The sequence below is a fragment of the Chelmon rostratus genome, chromosome 23 (genome assembly GCF_017976325.1).
Source record: "Chelmon rostratus isolate fCheRos1 chromosome 23, fCheRos1.pri, whole genome shotgun sequence".
NCBI lineage: Eukaryota > Metazoa > Chordata > Actinopteri > Chaetodontiformes > Chaetodontidae > Chelmon > Chelmon rostratus.
Window position 1 is genome coordinate 14,632,382 of NC_055680.1, and position 19,259 is coordinate 14,651,640.

The 19,259-nt window shown below is 43.1% G+C and overlaps 1 protein-coding gene across 1 annotated transcript; it reads right to left on the reverse strand.

Moving 5' to 3' along the window:
• Positions 1 to 5,508: 5,508 nt before the first annotated feature.
• Positions 5,509 to 18,889, reverse strand: supt16h (SPT16 homolog, facilitates chromatin remodeling subunit). Its single transcript, XM_041964844.1, has 24 exons — positions 18,508 to 18,889; positions 17,256 to 17,348; positions 16,549 to 16,719; positions 15,306 to 15,458; positions 15,064 to 15,210; positions 14,100 to 14,251; positions 13,487 to 13,659; positions 13,256 to 13,346; positions 13,091 to 13,164; positions 12,866 to 12,978; positions 12,574 to 12,639; positions 12,120 to 12,218; positions 11,612 to 11,727; positions 10,368 to 10,521; positions 10,119 to 10,246; positions 9,718 to 9,980; positions 9,520 to 9,638; positions 8,441 to 8,679; positions 8,240 to 8,315; positions 6,748 to 6,917; positions 6,471 to 6,600; positions 6,257 to 6,383; positions 6,054 to 6,128; positions 5,509 to 5,736 (listed from the first exon to the last, which is right to left on the reverse strand). The coding sequence occupies exons 1-24, from the start codon at positions 18,571 to 18,573 to the stop codon at positions 5,639 to 5,641; spliced, it is 3,093 nt and encodes a 1,030-aa protein (XP_041820778.1). The 5' UTR covers positions 18,574 to 18,889; the 3' UTR covers positions 5,509 to 5,638.
• Positions 18,890 to 19,259: the final 370 nt, after the last annotated feature.

Sequence of the window (19,259 nt, forward strand, 5' to 3'; positions counted from 1 at the left end):
GTATAGTCACCACCCTTAAAGAGACAGGCACTATCAATCACCTGCACCACAAGGAAATTAATGTGTTTTTTGAACATTAAAGCTTGCGAACATTTTCCAGTAGACATCCAAAATAAAACGTGAACCTGAAAATGTGCATAAGTCCTCCTGAAGTCAACATATTGTTTGAATGTACTATTAATTGTTTCTTCATTACTTAATGGAAAAAAAACGGTCTTCAGGGAAGCATCAGAAAAGCTTTTGCATGTCAGTGTTTGATTGACAGCAGACTTCCGGAGACAAAGTAAAGAAACTGTTAGTGGTTTTAAAGAGTCAGGTCCACACCACTGGACCGAAGTGACATTTGCAGCCGAGCAGCCAATTAGCTCAACTTCAGAGCTAATCAGCTTCTATCGAGTTGCAAACTCACATTAGCAGTGCACTTTTCGCCAGCCAACGTTCGTTTGGTAGTAAGTTGGCTACAAAAGAGACTTTAGAAAGGTCTCCTTCTATGAAGCATTGCACCACTAGGGGGCGCCATCTTGAAAATTGATTTCAGTTGGCCTAATGCATACAGGGAGCTTTTTATGGGGTGTTTCACAATTTTTCTTTGAGGATGTGAACACTTTTACCTCTTTGTGTCAATGAAGATTGTTTGAGTTAAAAAAAAATCTGGCAAGCAACAATCACTTTATCGCTAAATTGCTCAAAACTTGCGTCCATGATGAGGCCACAACCTCTGACAGGGCATCGCAAGTAGAAGTTGTTTTAGCTTTTGAGGTTAACAGCTCAAAGAGGCTGTGAACCTCTGGTCTGTTCTAGTCCACCTCTACCTGAGGCCTAAAAGCCGAAGAACCAGCAGGACAACAACTGTGAGTGGCTACAACATTCAAGTCAGTGTGTTCACAAGTTATCCCACAGGGGAGACTGCATTTAGCAATATTAAACTATATACTAAAAACATCACTATCAAATGCTCCTGTTATTACTTCATTTTAATATGGGTTACATTTAGATTTCAAGGTCAAACTGGCTCTTTGTCAGGTACATCCTGTATTCCACTGGTGTCACAAATACCAATAAATTCACTATGAGTCTTTTGAAAGACATAAATAATATTTACCTGTAAGGAACAGGGCAGACAGCCTCCAGGTCATGTCAGGTCAGCTTTCTTCACTTTCGGTTTTCCTGCACACACACATCAACATTTAACCTTTTCCCACACATGAAACATGATATAATTAGGATATTATTATTATTATTATAGCAAGCTTAAATGTCTGGAAAAAAGATAAAAGATTCTTTTCGTAGGAAATATTGCAGAAAATAATCTATTATCTATAATCACAGATAGTAGGAATTACACTGTGCTGTAACTATGAACTTGTATCAATATATCACTAAAGCTTTTGCAGATTGCTGTTTAATTGCTGAAATTAAAGCATAAAAGGCAGAAAACAATTTATTACACTTAAAGTGAACGAAAGCCTTCACTTACCCGGAGCTGCTTCTTCGTAGTCGTTCTTGTCTCAGGATTTTTTACTCTTCTGTCCGATCACGAAGACACACTGTTGTCACTAAACTGTGTTTACAGAAGCAGGACACAATGCAAGAGAAGGTTTTTTTTTGCTTAAGTGGGGGAAACAGTCTGACCAGACAAGTTTCACTGAGTGACATGACATGACTTACCAAAGCAGAACAGGTTCTGGTTGTATGGCACAGCCTCAGGGGGTCACTTCCAACACTCAGGAGATGAGCTACAACCTGTAATTACATCAGTTACTCATATTAAAAGCAGCTTTTTCTGTCAAGATATTTGGTGTCAAAAGGTCAAACCTACCTGTCCATAAAAACACAAGTGGATAATGAGTTTATGGCTTTTAGCTTCTCAACCAGGTCACTGTGTCAAGGATAAATGGGTGTAGTTCTTGGCTAGGCTTATCTCATACTACAGAGTTAATTACATGGCAGTTGGTGCTATAAATACAATACAAAGAAACCATTCAAACTGCATCCCTGGACATTACCTCTCTGCTGACGTGTCCACATTTACAGCACAGTAATTCCCCCCAATGTGAGAACATACTGGACGTGGATCACCCCAGCAGGCAATTTGTTGTTTAAATAGCATTAAACTGCAGCTACTAAGCGCAATTTAAACTAACACTGGCTGTGTGAACATGCCATTATATACGCTGATTATTCAGTCTATGGGCAGCACGATGTTTTCTATGGATTGTGATTGCGAGACATCTCCTGATGGTTGTTGGCGGTGTCAGATGGCATCTGGACCAGACTGAGTTCTGCATTGTTCAGGTGGTGGTTTGTTGGTTTGATGCATCTCCAAGTGTAGTCAGTGTATTATAGTCTATCAAGAGACTGGTCAGCTCAGCAGGAAACAAGGTCAAGGCTGCTCGTACAGCTTGATCCTTGGAAGCTGACTTCCACCGTGCCATCTGTTCGTTGTGAATCGACTCCATGACAGACGACCGACTATAACCCCTATTCTCACTGCAGAACGAGGTTGAACTTTGCATGCTAACACCAGAACTGCTACTGTTTTTGGTGCAGGTTCTAATTTAAGTGTTCCTATAAATTGTGTTAAGGTTTCATTTTTTCTTGGGCATGGCCTCAAAGTCTACAAGTGTAACCATACACTTATTTTTTGTTCCGATCAGTTCCTTTTATTTTAGAAATATATGACAACACACATCAGAAACTGCAGTGCAGAAATACGATTCCATGTTGTAGGTTGTAAGCAAACTGCAGACAAAGTGAGAAAATGTGGTTCTGCGTGTTCTAGACAATTCTTTAATGACCAAATTTGAAGGATGTTTCCATTAAATTGTTCATTTTAGAGATTAGATTTATTTGACCCCCCCGCCCAACAAACCATTACAGGGGGTGCAGAATTATTAGGAAAGTAGTATTTTTGAAGATTAATTTTATTATTGAACAACAACTATGTTCTCAATGAACCCAAAAGACGCAGAATATCAAAGCTGAATATTTCTGGAAGTTGGAGTGGGGCTTTTTTTAGTTTGAGCTATCTTAGGAGGCTTAGTGTGTGTGCAGGTAACTTTTACTGTGCAGAATTAATAGGCAACTTAATAAAAACCAAATACACACCCATCTCATTTATTTATTTTCACCAGGTAAACCAATATAACAACTGAAAATATACAAATAAACATTTCTGACATTCAAAAAGCAAAACAAAATCAATTCAGTGACCAATATAGCCACCTTTCTTTACGAGGACACTCAAAAGTCTTCCATCCATAGACTCTGTCATTTCTTGATCTGTTCATGATCAACATTGTGCGCAGCTGCAACCACAGCCTCCCAGACACTGTTCAGAGAGGTGTACTGTCTTCCCTCCCTGTAAATCTCACGTTTTATGAGGGACCACAGGTTCTCTATGGGGTTCAGATCAGGTGAACAAGGGGGCCATGTCATTAATCTTTCTTCTTTTAGACCTTTACTGGCCAGCCACGCTGTGGTGTATTTGGATGCATGTGATGGAGCATTGTCCTGCATGAAAACCATGGTATTCTTGAAAGATGCCGACTTCTTCCTGTACCACTGCTTGAAGAAGGTGTCTTCCAGAAACTGGCAGTAGGACTGGGAGTTGAGTTTGACTCCTCAACCCGAAAAGGTCCTACAAGCTCATCTTTAATGATACCAGCCCATACCAGTACCCCACCTCCACCTTGCTGGCGTCTGAGTCGGAGTGGAGTTCTCTGCCCTTTACTGATCCAGCCACGGGCCCATCCATCTGGCCCATCAAGACTCATTCTCATTTTATCAGACCATAAAACCTTATAAAAATCAGTCTTAAGATATTTCTTGGCCCAGTCTTGACGTTTTATCTTGTTTCTTGTTCAATGGTGGTCGTTTTTCAGCAGTCCTTACCTTGGCCATGTCCCTGAGTATTGCACACCTTGTGCTTTTTGACACTCCAGTAACGTTGCAGCTCTGAAATATGGCAAAACTGGTGGCAAATGGCATCTTTGCAGCTTCGCACTTGATTTTCCTCAATTCACGGGCAGTTATTTTGCGCCTTTTCTTGCGACCCTGTTGGCTATTTGCCATGAAACGCTTGATTGTTCTGTGATCGCGCCTCAAAAGCTTGCTAATTTCAAGACTGCTGCATCCCTCTGCAAGACATCTCATAATTTTAGACTTTTCAGAGTCCGTCAAATCTCTCTTCTGACCCATTTTGCCAAAGGAAAGGACGTTTCCTAATAATTATGCACACCTGATATAGGGTGTTGATGTCATTAGACCACACCCCTTCTCATCACACAGATGCACATCACCTGATATCGTTAGTTGGTAGTAGGCTTTCAACCCGATACAGCTTGGAGTAGGACAGCATGCATAAAAAGGGATGGTGGTCAAAATACTCATCTGCCTAATAATTCTGCACACTGTGTAGTTTCATTATTGATTGAGATTATGAGTCTTATCCTGAACACTTTTCCATGATCTCCACGGCAATCGTCATGAGGTCAAGGAATGATGTTAAGGACTCATTCTGCAATCAATTCGACTCTGAACCATCGACTTCTGATTTGCAAAGCATCAGGAAAAAGACAGTCACTGCCTGATCGTGCCGGAAACCTGATTTGCAGCCAGGGAACAGTCGGAAACCAAAGCGTGCCCCGGCCAAGTTTATCACTTTTTAGTGTTCCCTAGCAACAGTTTCCGTTATCGTCTGTGCCGCTTGCAGCTCCTTAAAGCTCCAGAGGTTACGTGAACACAACTGAAAACGGCACGAATACTTCCAAATGTGCAGACTGAAGCCCGCTCCAGCTCTTAGAAAGAAACCAGACCATTCAAAACAAACTACAGTTCCTTTTAATTTTATTACAAAAACAGGATTTTCAGAATTAACAATACAACAACGTATCTACTGAGAATGAACAAAAAAAAAAAGGGAACAGAGAGGAGAGGTGTGTTCGTGTGTGTGTGTGTGTGTGCCTGTGTGCATTTACAAACCCCGTTTTTAAAAAAGAAATAATCAGAAAATGTATCCGCCCCCCCTCAAAAAAGACAAATGCTCCATCTTATTAGCACAATTTAACGAACACTGAAGAAAACATGAGGGGAAAGTGAAACGCAGACAAGGGGGTGGAGAGGACAGAGGATCAGCGTCAATCATTAGGTTTTATATAAAACACTTGGCAGAACATGTGTCAAGACTTGTCTTTTATTATCCATTAGTTAAGAAACTCGTATTCTTTAACAGAAAATAAACAATGCTTGCAATAAAAACTCATCTGAGCACACATGCGCGCACACACACAGACACACAAACATGAAACCCTGATGGATGGATTGAGCTGGGAAGTGGAAACAAAAAAGAGAATGAGGCGGGAAAAACAGCTAATGAAGTGTGTGTGTGTGTGTGTGTGTGTGTGTGTGAGAGAGAGAGACTGTCCTGCTGGTTCTTTCTTACCATTCAACATGAAACTTCACTGACCAACACCAAAATAAGGGGCTTCTACGTCTATATACACTGTGTGTGTGTGTGTGTGTGTGTGTGTGTGTGTGTGTGTCGTGTACGAGTCAAAAGAGCCAGTTGGGGTAGAAGGAAAGGTCAAGGGTCAACTAGGATCGGCAGTAAGTGTGTGTGTGTGTGTGAGAGAGACATTTAGGACCGTCGCTTCTTCTTGCTGGGCGGGGCTGATGACCGGACCTTTCTCTTCTTCGAGGAGGTGTCCTCGTCCTCGTAGTGGCTCTCTCTGTCCGCTAGAGGGCGACAGAGGGAGAGAGGAGCCTTTTTAACAAACACAATTTGCAAAGTCAGTAGAAGGAGACTTTAAATTGTACTTGTACTGTCTCACAGGATGCGTTTGCAGGTGATGTGCAGTAGACCCTGGTGAATTATGGGATAAACGAGGCTGTGAAGGGGTTTTGGGTGTGCATCAAGTGCAGGTTACGTGTGTTGTAACTCGTGGTGTGTTAAAGGGAACTGACCCCCACCCATGCGAAAGTGGCCCCATAATTCCAATGTCCAGCAACCCGACTGTTCCACCTCTGCGCGTGAACCAGCTCCAGATACAAACCTTTCCTGGCCTCTTCCTCCAGCTCGTCCCAGTCTTTGCCGCTCTCTTCCTCGCTGCCAACCGACGCGCTGTAATCTACCAGACAGAGCGGGACAGACGGTAAGACCTCTGTGTGTGCATGTGACGAGAAGAGCTGGACAAACTCATTAATGCTGGAACTGTTAAATTCATTTCAAAGAACACTGATAAAGTTAAAATCGTACCAGAGTCCTCCGTCTCCGAGTCGTAGTCCTCATCACTGTCTTCCTCCTCCTCCTCCTCTTCATCTGCAGACGGGTTGAAGGTTTCATCCTCCATTTCTGACTCCGAGTCTTCCTCTCCGCCACTTCCCTGAGACAAAAACAAGACCGCTGATTGTTCAAGTTATGAGTGACGAGAACTTTTGCTTTAGCGGGATCACCAAGAGGAGAAACGTGCCTCGCTCTCCGGGTCCAAGAAAGACCAGCCTCCCTGCTCGAAGAAGCCCTCGGGATCGTCGACGATGGTCTTCATGATCTTGGTCCAGTTCAGGGACTGGACTCCCTCTGTGTACTTGATGTCACACGAGCTGAGAAAAGACACAGGAAGCATTTTAAGACATGAAAACCAGAGAAACCTGTGAGGTGTCATCTGTAAAGAAGCAGTCAGACTTCAGACTTCATGCGTCATGAAGCTCATCTCATTAGAAACACATCCCGTCGTACTGATCCCTTACTTTAACCACTCTTTGATGGGGTCGAGGGAGTTGACGGGCACGGCGTTGATCATGGTGACCTTCTTGTTGTAGTCCTTGTAGACGATGACGACGTCGAAGTTCTTCAGGTGGAACTGGACGCGCTCGAAGTGGACCAACTCCACCTCGTCCAGAGTCACCACAAACGGCGGCTGCAGACAAAGACGGAAAGAAAATGTTTTGGGGTTCACACGACGACAAAGTCAAAGACATGGAGAGGGTTTGGATGGAGACATGTTGGCAGATCTGTGGTAAGAGGGGAAATCCACACACGTTTTGTGAAAATGCCATTAATTACACATTACAATTAAGGACACTGTGGTATATGCAATATAAGGACTGTAAGGTTACGTACTGTGGAAACAAAGGATTCTATGATAGATAATGATATTTAAACAAGATATTGATCACAAGCAAGAAGGCGAACAAGAAACCGGTATAAGACTGAACCTGCTGCTACAGAACAATGGTCAGATATTGTGATTTATACCAGTGGTCCCCAACCTTTTCTGTACCATGGCCCAGTTTAATGTCTGACAATATTTTCACGGCCCAGTCTAAAGGTGTAGCAGATAAAAACAAAATAAAATGATAAGATCTGCATTAAAAACTGTGTTTTTTCTTTTGAAAATACTCCAAAGGCTTGTCTCTTACTGTGGGGTGCTTGGTCTCCAAGTGGCGAACCAGCTTTGAATGCTTCACCGCCTCATTAGAAAGCCGGTCGCCGCATATTACGCACAGCGGGCTTGGTGCATGGGAATCACCGGTAGCGATAAATCCATATTTTAAAAAGGATTCCTGATACTGCCTGTTCGGAGCTTTCCCTTTTTTAGCAGGTGTCGGTTCCTCTTCTGTCCCTTCATTGGACCATTTCCCCTTTGCAAAATTTTTTCTAAAGAACTTTGTTTGTTGTTCATTTTGTTAGCTTGGGATTTAATTCAGCGGGATATATCATGTGATTTATGGTGTCGTCAAGCGAAACGGATGTAACAGAGAGAATCCGGCCACTTTTCAAAATAAAACGTCATTATCAATCAAAAAATAAATCAAACAAATTATGTGAAAAAACAAAATAATGGAAACTATTTTTTCTTTCTGTCCGGCCCAGTACCAAATGACCCACGGCCCACTAGTGGGCCGCAGCCCACGAGATGGGGATCAATGATTTATACTATAAAAAAAGGACTTAAGAGTGAAACATTTTTGTCAGGAAATGGATGATTTACGACACCGTGGATAATGTTTACAGACTAACTGATGCATAAATGTCAAGATACTGAATTGAAGACTGTTTTCCTTAAGTTTGTCAGCTTTATTTTCTTTTTCTTTCTTCCTGGTGGTAAAAAAAACGCCTGATTTAAACACAAAACTTTTGGTTCTACGCACAAACAACTCAATAAATAAAGTAAAAGAAAAGTCTTGGGTTAACATTCATGAATAAAAACATTTTAAATTAAATTGCTGGTTTACTCACCCATTCAGTAACATTGACAAGAGAACTGGACGTGGGTTGTAGCAGGCAGGTACTCCTGTAGGGGGCGCCCTGGAACCTAAAAACAAAGCCACAACAGTCAGTCCACCTGCTTAACGGGATTTCCAGGCTGCATCTTCTCCTTCACTGTCCGGATTGTTCTCATTTTACATTCATGTCCCTCATCGCATCAGATTTGCTCACCCCAGGTCTCTGAAGGGCACCTCGAACTCCAGCTCCTCTTTAGTCAGCGTCTCCACCTTCTCGATGAAGTTCTTGAAGGCCGACTTGAGCTTGTGCCTCATCTCGCGCTCCATCTGCTCGGCGTACAGGTCGTCTCGGTCGTGCATGTGTTGGTGTTTGCCCAAGTCTGTGGTGATCTCCCCGACCTCGGTGTAGAACTGGACGTCCGTGTGGCGTCGCTTACCGAACATGATGGCGTTCTGGGGTGAAAGCGCAACACAGGAAATCAAACGCTGAAGTTACACTTACTGCTGTGACCATTTCAGAGTAAAACTGCAGTTTCTGCAGGGTTCAGAGAGTTAAACTTTAGACTTTAAGATCTTTTTAATACCACATAGAACGCAATTTAATACCTGAACAACGTTTAAAACAAAACAAAAACATGCTACTGAACTGATGAATCAGACGCAGCTTTAATGAATTTGTACACATTCGGATTAAAAAAAAAAGAAAACCGAAATTATTTCAAGGTGGATGCTGAAAGCAATTCAATATTTTGGGAAATATATTTATTCACCTTCTTGCAGAGTTTTATGTGAGAAAACTGGATGCATGCTCATATGAGCCTGTTCAATATGAAGCCTGCAGCTAGTTAGCTTAGCATAAAGACTGGAAACGAGGGGAAACAGCTAGCCTGGCTCTGTTCAAAGGTAACAAAACATACTTGTTTTGTGGTGGGCACACTTATTTTTATTATTTCACAACTTTTTTTTTTTATTATTTGATTCCCCAGGCACAGTGACTTCCTGCTGGTTGCCTGGCAACCAGCATGTCTCCCAGGTAAAACCACAGTTTTTACACTGCGGTTTTTGTACAAATTAAACAAACCAGAATTAAAAATGTTAATTAATGAGCTTGAGATTTGTAAGATTTATTTATTTATTTGTTTCCAGTCTTTGTGCTAAACTAAGCTAACCATCTGCAGCTTCATGTTTAATCCACAAACAGAGAGGCATCGATCTTCTCATCCGGCTCAAATAAAGCAAATTCCCGACAAAGGTCAACACCTAAGTTTGTGGCAGCAGAACGAGTGAACGTACCTTGAGGTGGAAGTGCAGGACGATGATCATCTCCCCGTCACATGGCTGGAAGATGGCGTGTTTGATGTTGTTGTAAAGGATGTCCACTTTATCACCGCGGACTGACGTGAAGCGAAAACCTGTGAAAAACAGTAGCATGGTTTCGGCATCGCCAGACTCCTATTGATCCCAGTAAGAATTTTATTTCCGCCTTCTCACCATTAGTATGTGCCTCCAGTGAGCCTTGCATCCTCTTCTGTGCGATGTTGGGTCTGATGTAGAGGTCTTTCAGTTTGGGGTTGCTGCGGTTGAGGTTGATGACCAGCGAGTCCTGCTTGACGATGCCCTCCTTCTCCTTCTCTTCGGCCTCTCGCGTCTTGTAGCGCTTCTGTACCTCCTTGATGATGCGGAAAGCGTTCTGCAGGTTGGTGGAGGGCACCGACGTGTCGCCGGGGGCTTTCAGGTTGGACGCTCGGTACGTGCTGGGTGGACACAAAAACCATTAAAATGATGCCTAGAAGTAACATGACTTTTTAAAGAAAAAACAAATCATTGGGTCACTCTTTGTCTATCTGCTGCCAAAATCTTCACCGATCACGTCACGAATTGTTAAGACTCACATTTCTTTAACAAACGTGGCGTCGGGGTTGGGGAAGATGTTTCCCTCCTGTCGCCCCAGAGAGCTGCCGGGGACGTAGAAGTTGATCCTCAGGTAGGTGTAGTCTCCTTCTACAGACATACTGATGTTCTAGCCAGGTGAAGGAAGGAAAGGTCAAAGACGTCAGTCAGTATGAGAAGAGGAGCCGGGGATAAACAAACAAAAAAATGATTCTGAGGCTGGCGGACAGTCGGGGGTGACCTCGGTGTACCTTGATGGTGGCGATGTGGAACGGCGTGGCGATACCAAAAACGGGCATGACGACGGTCTCGTACTTCTTGTCGATGAAGATCTTCATTTCTCTGATGTCCTTTTCTCTGGGCATCTGAGAGACGTTCTTATAGGACACGTTAGACTTTCTGGCCCTGGGGGGAGAGAGTGGACTCAATTAATGAGCAGAAACTTGATTGCACGAGTGAATCCACGGCTCTGCTGCCTGCTGCTGTCGTTGGGAGTCATCAGAAACAGTCATGAGGTCATTTACAGTTCAGAAATATTAAGTCCAATAAAACAGGTCGAGGTCCACTGTGAGTGACTGCGTTAAGAGGTTCAAGTGTCAACTTTTAAATACAATTCCAAAATAACCAAATCTAACCATAAATCAAACCCAGATTACTTTATTCTAGTTTACCGTCTGCACGAACCAGATGCTGTAAAAGAAGAGCAAATTGTGCACTCCCCAGCGCAACTGGGAAGCCTTGAACGACCAACAGTCACATCACAACAATTCAGTGATAAGTCGACTGAAGTGCAGGAGGAGCAGCCAGGGGGAGAAAATTGACTGTTCAGGTGGTATAAATGGAAATATTTCAATATATGGAACATGTGGAGGCTGCATTTTCCCCCAGTTCTGCAGTTCCAATGTTTGTTTGAACTTCTGGGAAAAATAAATCAAATGGCTTTTTTTTAAGACTTATGCCATTTAATTTGTGTTTTTCTGCACAAAAGACATTTGACTCCTATTTCTAGAGATGATTGTGCAGTTTCCATAGAGATGCAGGACTAATAATGCAGTGAAAAATGAGCCCGGGGTCAGTAAATGTGTGACAGGAACAAAAAACACTAGTTAGACTACTTGGGGTTCAGAGGATTAAAGGAAAATTCCTCAAATCTACTTCCACAAACAAACACCAGAATCTAAGCACAACTGCTCCTCCACCATTAATGTCTTTCTAAAGGTTTATTTGTTGAATATCGATGTGGAACAGCACAATAAACATCGTGCACAAGTTGCATTTTCCCTGTTAACACAAAGCCAGGCGTCCAGCCTCAAGCATACAACTTAAACCTGCACATACAAACACACGTCAACCCACAAATGATAAAGCACGAAGGCTGAATATGACTGCGGACTATTAATCAAACTTTAAGATTTTGGCGCGCCCCTTTCCTTTACAGCGCCGCTCATTTGACAGACACTGGGATGTAAGACGTTGACCCTAAGCATCCACTCACTTCTGAATCTGCTGCTCTCCTTTCTGCTCCGTCAGGCGACGCCGCGCTTCTTCATTCAAATGATTGGCCAGCTCCTTCTGGTGGGCTCGCCTCTTCTCCTCCGCCGTCATCTCGTTCTGAGTTCAACAACAGACACAACTGAGTGATCACACAGAGACACCAGAATGGGGCAAGCAAAGAATGGGGGGGTGGGGGGGGTAACACACATGCAGAATATGAACATGTGTCACATGGCTTTGGATGGTCAAAAAAATTTAATTAACACAACACAAAAAAAAAAAGAACTCACTGAAATTAAAAAAGGGACGACAACTTTTTCCCATCAGCAAGTGGATTTTTACAACTGAACCAGTTCAGCCGATGAGGTTTGAGAAAAAACAATGAATACTTACCTTCCCAAGTAGCTGGTAGAGTACAAAAACATTCACACTCTTAGTTATTGACACTCCGTCAAGGTGGCAAATTAACACTGATCACCAGTCACATATTTGACCACACACACACTCACTCTGGTTCTGTCTGCCAGCAGGGCGGCGCTGCGAGCTCCCTTTCCCAGCAGCTCCTCGGCATCGTCCCCCTCCTCCTCGTCATCCTCCTCGTCGTCATTCTGCGAAACGGGAAAAACGAGACGGGTTAAATCAGGTAGAGAAGATAGGACGGATCTTTTAATGTGATCATGAATTGTGCAGCTGTTTGTAAAGTGAGCTTTAGTATCTGATCACAGATCATCTGGTGTTCATTGATGACTGAAACAGCACTGTGATAATCGTTTAAAGGGACGCGTGGTGAGTTAAACAGCCGCAGCCGTGCGTCGTAATGACGGCTGCTTCACCTCGCAGTCGGCGAAATTATTCTTCTTCTGTGCTCTTCTCATTGAGCGATGGAGCGGCCGCAAATACGCAAACGGCGGTTTAAGGCTTGTAAAATGACTTCGATTTGAAACAGGGAGCGGAGACGCCTACCTTCAAGAAGATTCCCACATTTTTGATCTTCTTCTTGACTGGTGTGAGTATCGTGGCAGCTTCTTCCTGTTACACAAACGTTTCAGTTGTAATGTGTTAGAATTGGGTGCTGTGGCACTTATTGGTTATAGTGTGGAAATCAATCATGTGATGCAGAATATGCAAAATTGGTTATCGGTTTAATGGCTACGAATGCACACAGAGCAGGAGCCCTGAGCAGCTCCGATTTTAAAGCAGTTGCATTCAGGTGTCTTTGCTTTGCGGCTTCTTCAGCAGGGAAAGAGCATCTTACCTCATTGATCTGTATTGTGTCACCGATGAACAAGGCGTACTTCTTCTGCTCGTCCTTCTTCCCGTCTTTATTCACGAGGTCGGCAAAGCCCAAACTGATGCTCAACACCATACCTGGAGGAGGCGCACGCAAGCTTTGGTTATTCTCTAGGATACATATGTTTAGGAGTGAAGCAATACTAATTACTAGCAGTAATGTAACTGTTTAACACGGACAAATCCTCACCTTTTTTCAGTTTGTACTGGTTTTTAGCATTCAAAACCAAGGAGCCTTCTCTGAACTCAATCCCCATTGCAAAGCTACAAAGAAAAGCAAAAGATATGAGACATGTGTGTAAATGCATCTGAGTGCATGGGGGGAAAAAAGAAGGTGCCATTTGTGTACATTTACCCGAGGTTTTTGGTCAGCTTCGCTACAAGGTCTGCCTTCTCTTTCTTCACGTAGTCCAGGACAGTGTTGTAGGCGTCGCAGATTTTGACACCTGTGGAGGACAGAGAAGACGTTTAGAAACAGCGACACACAAAAGCATGCTTGACCACGCTTTTTCTTCTAGCGTCACTCTTTGTTGGCTTTGACAAGTAACCGAGGTTTCCCACGCTCCCAGCGTGCTCCTGAACCCACCGTGTTTGAGCTGCTTGAGCAGCTCCTCTTCCACCTGCAGCAGGAAGTTGTAGTTGTCCTGCATCTCCTGAGGGGGGTCCACCATGAGGGTGCGCACCAGGTTGGAGCAGTACGACTTGTAGCGGATCCCCATGGCACACGTGATGGCACCGAAGTGCATGTGGTTCTTATCGCTGGAGCAGAGAAGGAAGAGCATCAGTTAGAATGACGATCAGTGAAAACTGATCATCATTGTCTCTTTGATTGCTTTACGTCTTTATGCTAAGCTAAGCTATGTTCACCAACCTGGTGGCTGTAGCTTCATATATGACAGTGATATCAATCTTCTCATCTAAATAACATTTCCCCAAATTCCTAGATTCATCTTTCCAGAAATCCTGAAACAGTTATTCTTCGATTAACCAACTAGTCGATCCTCAAAGTACCAAAAATGCCCCAGTTCCAGATTTTATGCTTTTCTTTATTTATTTTTCATTTAAGTTCCAACTAAATTAGGTAAAGTATTTTTCTCCACACATGCTGAACTGAAACAATATGTCTCATTTCTAGAAAACCACCAACAGCTTTAACTAAAAACGTGTCACCGTGTCTCTGCTGAGGTGACGTCCGCTACCTGACGACGCTGAACTTGAGGCTGTAGTTCCCTCCGCTCTGGATGATAGGAGGGTAACACATCTCCACCGTGGAAGGATCTGCACCGCCCAGGTACTTCTTCTCCTCGATGGCCTTCTCCACCGACTCGGCCAGCTTGCTGTGACGCACTTTCTGTTGGGTGGAGGAGGAGCGAGACGGGAACAAGTCAACGCAAGCGCCTACTACTGCAAATAAGCATGACTTACGACTGCAGCTGCGATATTTAGCTGATCCTGCTCATGAAAGGAAATAAGAAAAATAAGATGTTTTGCCAAAATGAATAAAGCCCCTAAAAACTGCACAGAGCACAAATGTGAGACTTTAAATTATCATTCACATATGAAACTTTCCTTGATGCTAAATAAAATGTACAATAGAAAGAATGAAACTATTCAGCTGTTCCTGCTCTTCAAACTAATAATATAATAAAACAAAAATATAAATATATATAGATTGTCTCATGCTGTCCTCACACCTGGCACACAACGGCACCACCTAGTGGCAGCTGTATTTTTAAGCACACTGGGAAATTTGAGTTTTGACCCATTGGAAATTGCAGCAGCTGGTCTGTGTGTTGCGTTTCTGCCATTTTTGGACTGTTTTTCCACCTCTGGTTGCTTGTAATTACGTCTAAATCACAGGACTTACTGCAGCGTGTGAGTGATCAAACACAGGCTGAAAAATGATCGTCGTGGCAGCTGAAATTTTGTTTCAGCCGAGTGTGATCAGAAGTGCAACTTTCAGCACACAGGTTAGTGCAACAAAAGGGTTTTTGTGCACACGGCAGCAGAGAAGAGAGATCAGAGCCACATGCAGATCATATTCTCAGGCCATAAAAACTTGCTTACAAATAGTATGCCACAAAAATCAGCTTTAACTCCCGTCCAAACTACCAGCACTTGTATAGCAAATCTGTATTAAAATCACTAGAATCCTCATCTGACCTCATCTGCATCGACGATCTCCATGACGCGCTCCTTGAAGAACTTGGAGTAAACCTCGCTGGTGATGGCCGCTGCCTTCTTCATCAGGCCCAGCTCTCCGTCTTCCTTCACCGCCATTGTGTACGCGACCACGGCGCTGATGTCCACCTGCAGGCAGAACGCAATGCAAAGGGACAGGTGTTATAGGACGCCTGCTCTTCATTCCAGCTTGCAGATCTTAAAAACTTTGGACTGCGGCTTACTTTCTCCAGCCCCTCTGCGGTGATCGTGTCGCTCCAGCTCTTCATGTACTCTCCGGGGAATTTGTCCTTGCTGAAGACTCCCACCGTCTTGCCTTCTCTGCTGCCTCTGATCGCCTCGATCATCTTGTCAAAGTTGGCCTTGTTGCTTTCATTCTGAGAGACAACAAAGACAATAAATGTTTTTCATTAATCAAAAAAATAGCGTTTAATTTTGGAATACTAAGCAGCAAGCTGTTCAGTCTAGCGTGCCAAATGCATGATGGGAAATGCAGGCTGACACCAACAAGGCCATGCAAAGTATGCACACCTGTCGTGGAGATGCTAAGAGTGTCTCTGCATCCCTAGCTGGTAGCTGAAGATGCTAAAGATATACTGGCTAAGTATTCCAGAACTTTACATTATCCAGACTACATTATCAATGCATTTCGTGGCCGTTCATACCCACCACACAGACCTCTTTAAACTTTATCAACAACACGGTAACGTTCAAACAAGAACTTAAGTGTCACAAGCCATAATCCCACAGCGCCCCACAATGGTCAGAGGATAACATGACAACTTCACAGCTCGCTGGCATGCTTACATTCTGTTCTCATTTGATGTAGTTGTATAGTTTTATACAAGAATTTTAATTCCTGATCAATTTGTTGCTGCAGTAAAAGGATTTACTTTAATGGTAGTTCCTGTTAATTCTGAAGATTTTTTTTTTGTTTTTTTTACCAAATTGCTGGTGCATTATTATTTCAATAAATAACAGTTCGGCAAATTCATATCTATGTACTTATCTACTACATTTTGTTTTCAACAAATTCAAGTAAAGCCTGATGTTGCCTTCCACATTACAGAATAATCCTGGTCTCTTCCACACAGCGAGGCATGCAGTTTACTGATTAAACACTGCACAGCTAACACTATAGTAAAATTAAGAACCTGATTTTAACTAAGCATATGATGACAATTATTTGTCTTGGTGATTTGAGAGGCTTGTAATAAAGGTTTTTATGAGGGCGAACTTTCAGCAAAATGTTTTCGAAAAAAATGATAAAGTTATGATAAATAAATATAAACATAAAATTGCAATAAATAAATAATAAATCACAGAGGAAGAAGCGGCAAATCTTGTTTCACAACCTCGACTACAAAACAGATTCCTCTTTTGGACAAGCCCTCAATCATAAACAAATCACACCCTCATACCTTCAAATAATGTGGAGATAATTACATCTGTCTTTACACGGGTTACCTTTTCTCTGGTGAGCAGAGTGATGGGCGGGACACCGTTGGCGTTCTCGTTGCCTTTCGTTACAGCCACCTGTTTGAGGAAATCCACCTTCTTCTTGCTGGCGAGGAAGATGATTTTGGTGTCGCAGAACACCATGATGGTGTCCGTCAACTCGTACCCAAACAGCCACGTCTGAGGGAAAAGGAGGAGAGAAAAAAAAAAAAAAGATGTGAATGTGATGTGAAAACATTTGAACAAAACATATGCAGTAAACAATTCATCCCTATATCCCTTCACATGCATGTGCAGCCATATTTGAGAGGCAATAATACTAATTATATTAATAAGGAATACGTATTTTTATAGCAACGTTCATACAAGGAATGCAGCTCAAAGTGCTCCACTTACAATAAACATTAAAACATTACCATAAGTAAATTAATCTAAATCAAGATGGAGAATATAAGTTAACAACAAGGAAGAAAGTGACCTGTCCTCACAGTACAGGTACATACAGGTCAGTCAAATCTTTGCTCAGTCGACATTTTTATTTAAGTATACTCCAGACACAGCCAGAGAAAATGAACAACTTAGACCCACACAGCCTCCATAGATGGTGATAAATGCCAGTAAGTTGACTGTGCAAAGAGCATGAAGTGCTGTTATGCAAACTGATCTGCCTGTGCAGGGGCACCCTCAGTGATCTCACCACGCCGCTGCGGCCTTACCTGTATGGCTGTGGATTTGGCATACACAATTTCCTCGTCCACTCCCACAGACACCACAATGGCATCGACTCTGCCAAACTCATCTTCCCCTTTCTGGAAAGCACACAAAAAACAAGCACACACACAAATTACTGTTATGCATGAGAGAACAAACTACCAGACTGAGGTGCTCCTCTTCAGGAAGATTCTGGCAGTTATAGGCAAAGAGTGCCAGTTTCGGTTGTTACATGCCTAACCCTGGTGAGTGAAGACAGGAAGCGAGCTAATTTTGTTAGCATCACAGAAAAGTTGATTTGTAACACTTCGTCAGCCACATCAGCACCTGATGCTGCATCACCTGGCAGCACATAGGGGCAGGCAGTCTCAAAGCTGCTTTAAAGTATTTTAATGTCAGTTATAACGCACATGAAGCGTTCTTTCGTAACAGTTAACGTTGCTTAACGTTAATGGGACCCATTTATCGGGCTGCTGGGTGACTGGGCTGCAACAGCAAGAGAAAAGTCACCAAGCAACATCAAAATAAAACTTCTGATGATGATTTTCACACACAAAAACTTGTCACGACGTCATGCAAAGCGCTCTGAAACATTTAAGACATTATAGAAAGTAATTTCCAAGAACTGCGGGCATCCTGCACATGTTTCTTGGATGCTGGCGTTATTCAGATGCTAATTAGCCTGCTAAAATTAGCATGTAGCGAACGTTACTAGTGCAAACTGACAGTAACGTTTAACAGCTTGGCAGGCAAATGTCAAGTACACAAACGTGGTAAAATATGTTTGTGATATCACTTTTAAGACGACTTTTTTCGTCAAATTGCCGCTGGTCCACTACACATTTCGCTTCTTGGCTAGTAAGTTAGCTCCGTAGCAAACTTACTAGCTAGCAGGCTAGCTAACGTGGTGAATGGGATGATTGGTGTGCTAACATGAGTTAGCTAGCTTGTTTGTCTGATACGATATACTGGTGAAACATAGAAGAGGACCAAACACGTCCAGTTGGAAAGAAGTATCAGTGAGAACAGCACCAGTCACATCGTGCAGACTGAGGCCTGTCCTCCGCCTCGTTGTGGGCGCTGGATGCAGGCATGGAAACATCACCGCTCACGCCGACAACAGAGTCAACTCGCTCGGCAGAAAAACGCGGCTAACTTAGCGGCTGGCATCTTCCAGCAGCCCACTTTCTCCACGTTAAAATCAGCTCCAGAAGCCGTGTTAACTCCAGCACACGCTTCAGATCCCTCAAATTTTACCTTCCAGTTGCTGTATAATCTCTTGATCCGGCGGTAGTACGCTTCCTTGTCCAGGTTTACCGCCATGGTGAGTCCTGTGATGCAAACTCCAGCTCCCGGCTTCGCTTCTCAGCAGGCCGGAAGATGATGATGATCAGTGTCAACTAACAATAACGCACTTTCTTTCCACGCCTGCTGGGATCTACAAACCACTACGAGATGCTGCTGCGTCCCTTATGTCACCACGGAGGCCTTTTCCACTGAGGAGTCATGTAAAAACAAACCACGCACTAATCTCAACAAACAATTACTCGATTAAAATACGCTATATTATTAAAATGTAATATAATTTGGCGTTTCGCCACACTCACAACCACGCACACACCAATCTGTTATAATTAAGTCCTCAGCCCCCCTCCTCCTCCTCCTTTCCTTCCTCCTGTGCTTCTTTTTCCTCTCCCTCCCCCTCCGTGTCTTCACATATCAGCTTTTATAATAAACAAACGTTATTTAAAACCATTGGCGCCTAACACAACCTGTTTAATCGATTTTATTAAAAACGCTTGGCGGAAAATACAAATGAAGCGACGGTTCAATGTTCGGTGGATTCCTGTCTTCCTTTCTGTTACTTTGTAGCTAATTTTATTTGATGGTTTGTGGCGCATTTTAGTGGATTTATAGCTCTGCTCCGGAGAACAGCGCCCCCTGTCTTACGTCGACCATGCTGCTTTTTCCCGCCACGGAGGGTTTCCCGCCATGGTCATCAAACGCCT

Bases quoted from the DNA above. Each gene is read 5' to 3' on its own strand.
- supt16h (XM_041964844.1), bottom strand. From the start codon at position 18,573: ATGGCGGTAAACCTGGACAAGGAAGCGTACTACCGCCGGATCAAGAGA. The intron at 15,459-16,548 runs GTAACCCGTGTA...GTTGTCTCTCAG, and splicing joins CTCTGCTCACCAGAGAAAAG to AATGAAAGCAACAAGGCCAA. The intron at 14,252-15,063 runs GTCAGATGAGGA...TCCACCCAACAG, and splicing joins AGATCGTCGATGCAGATGAG to AAAGTGCGTCACAGCAAGCT.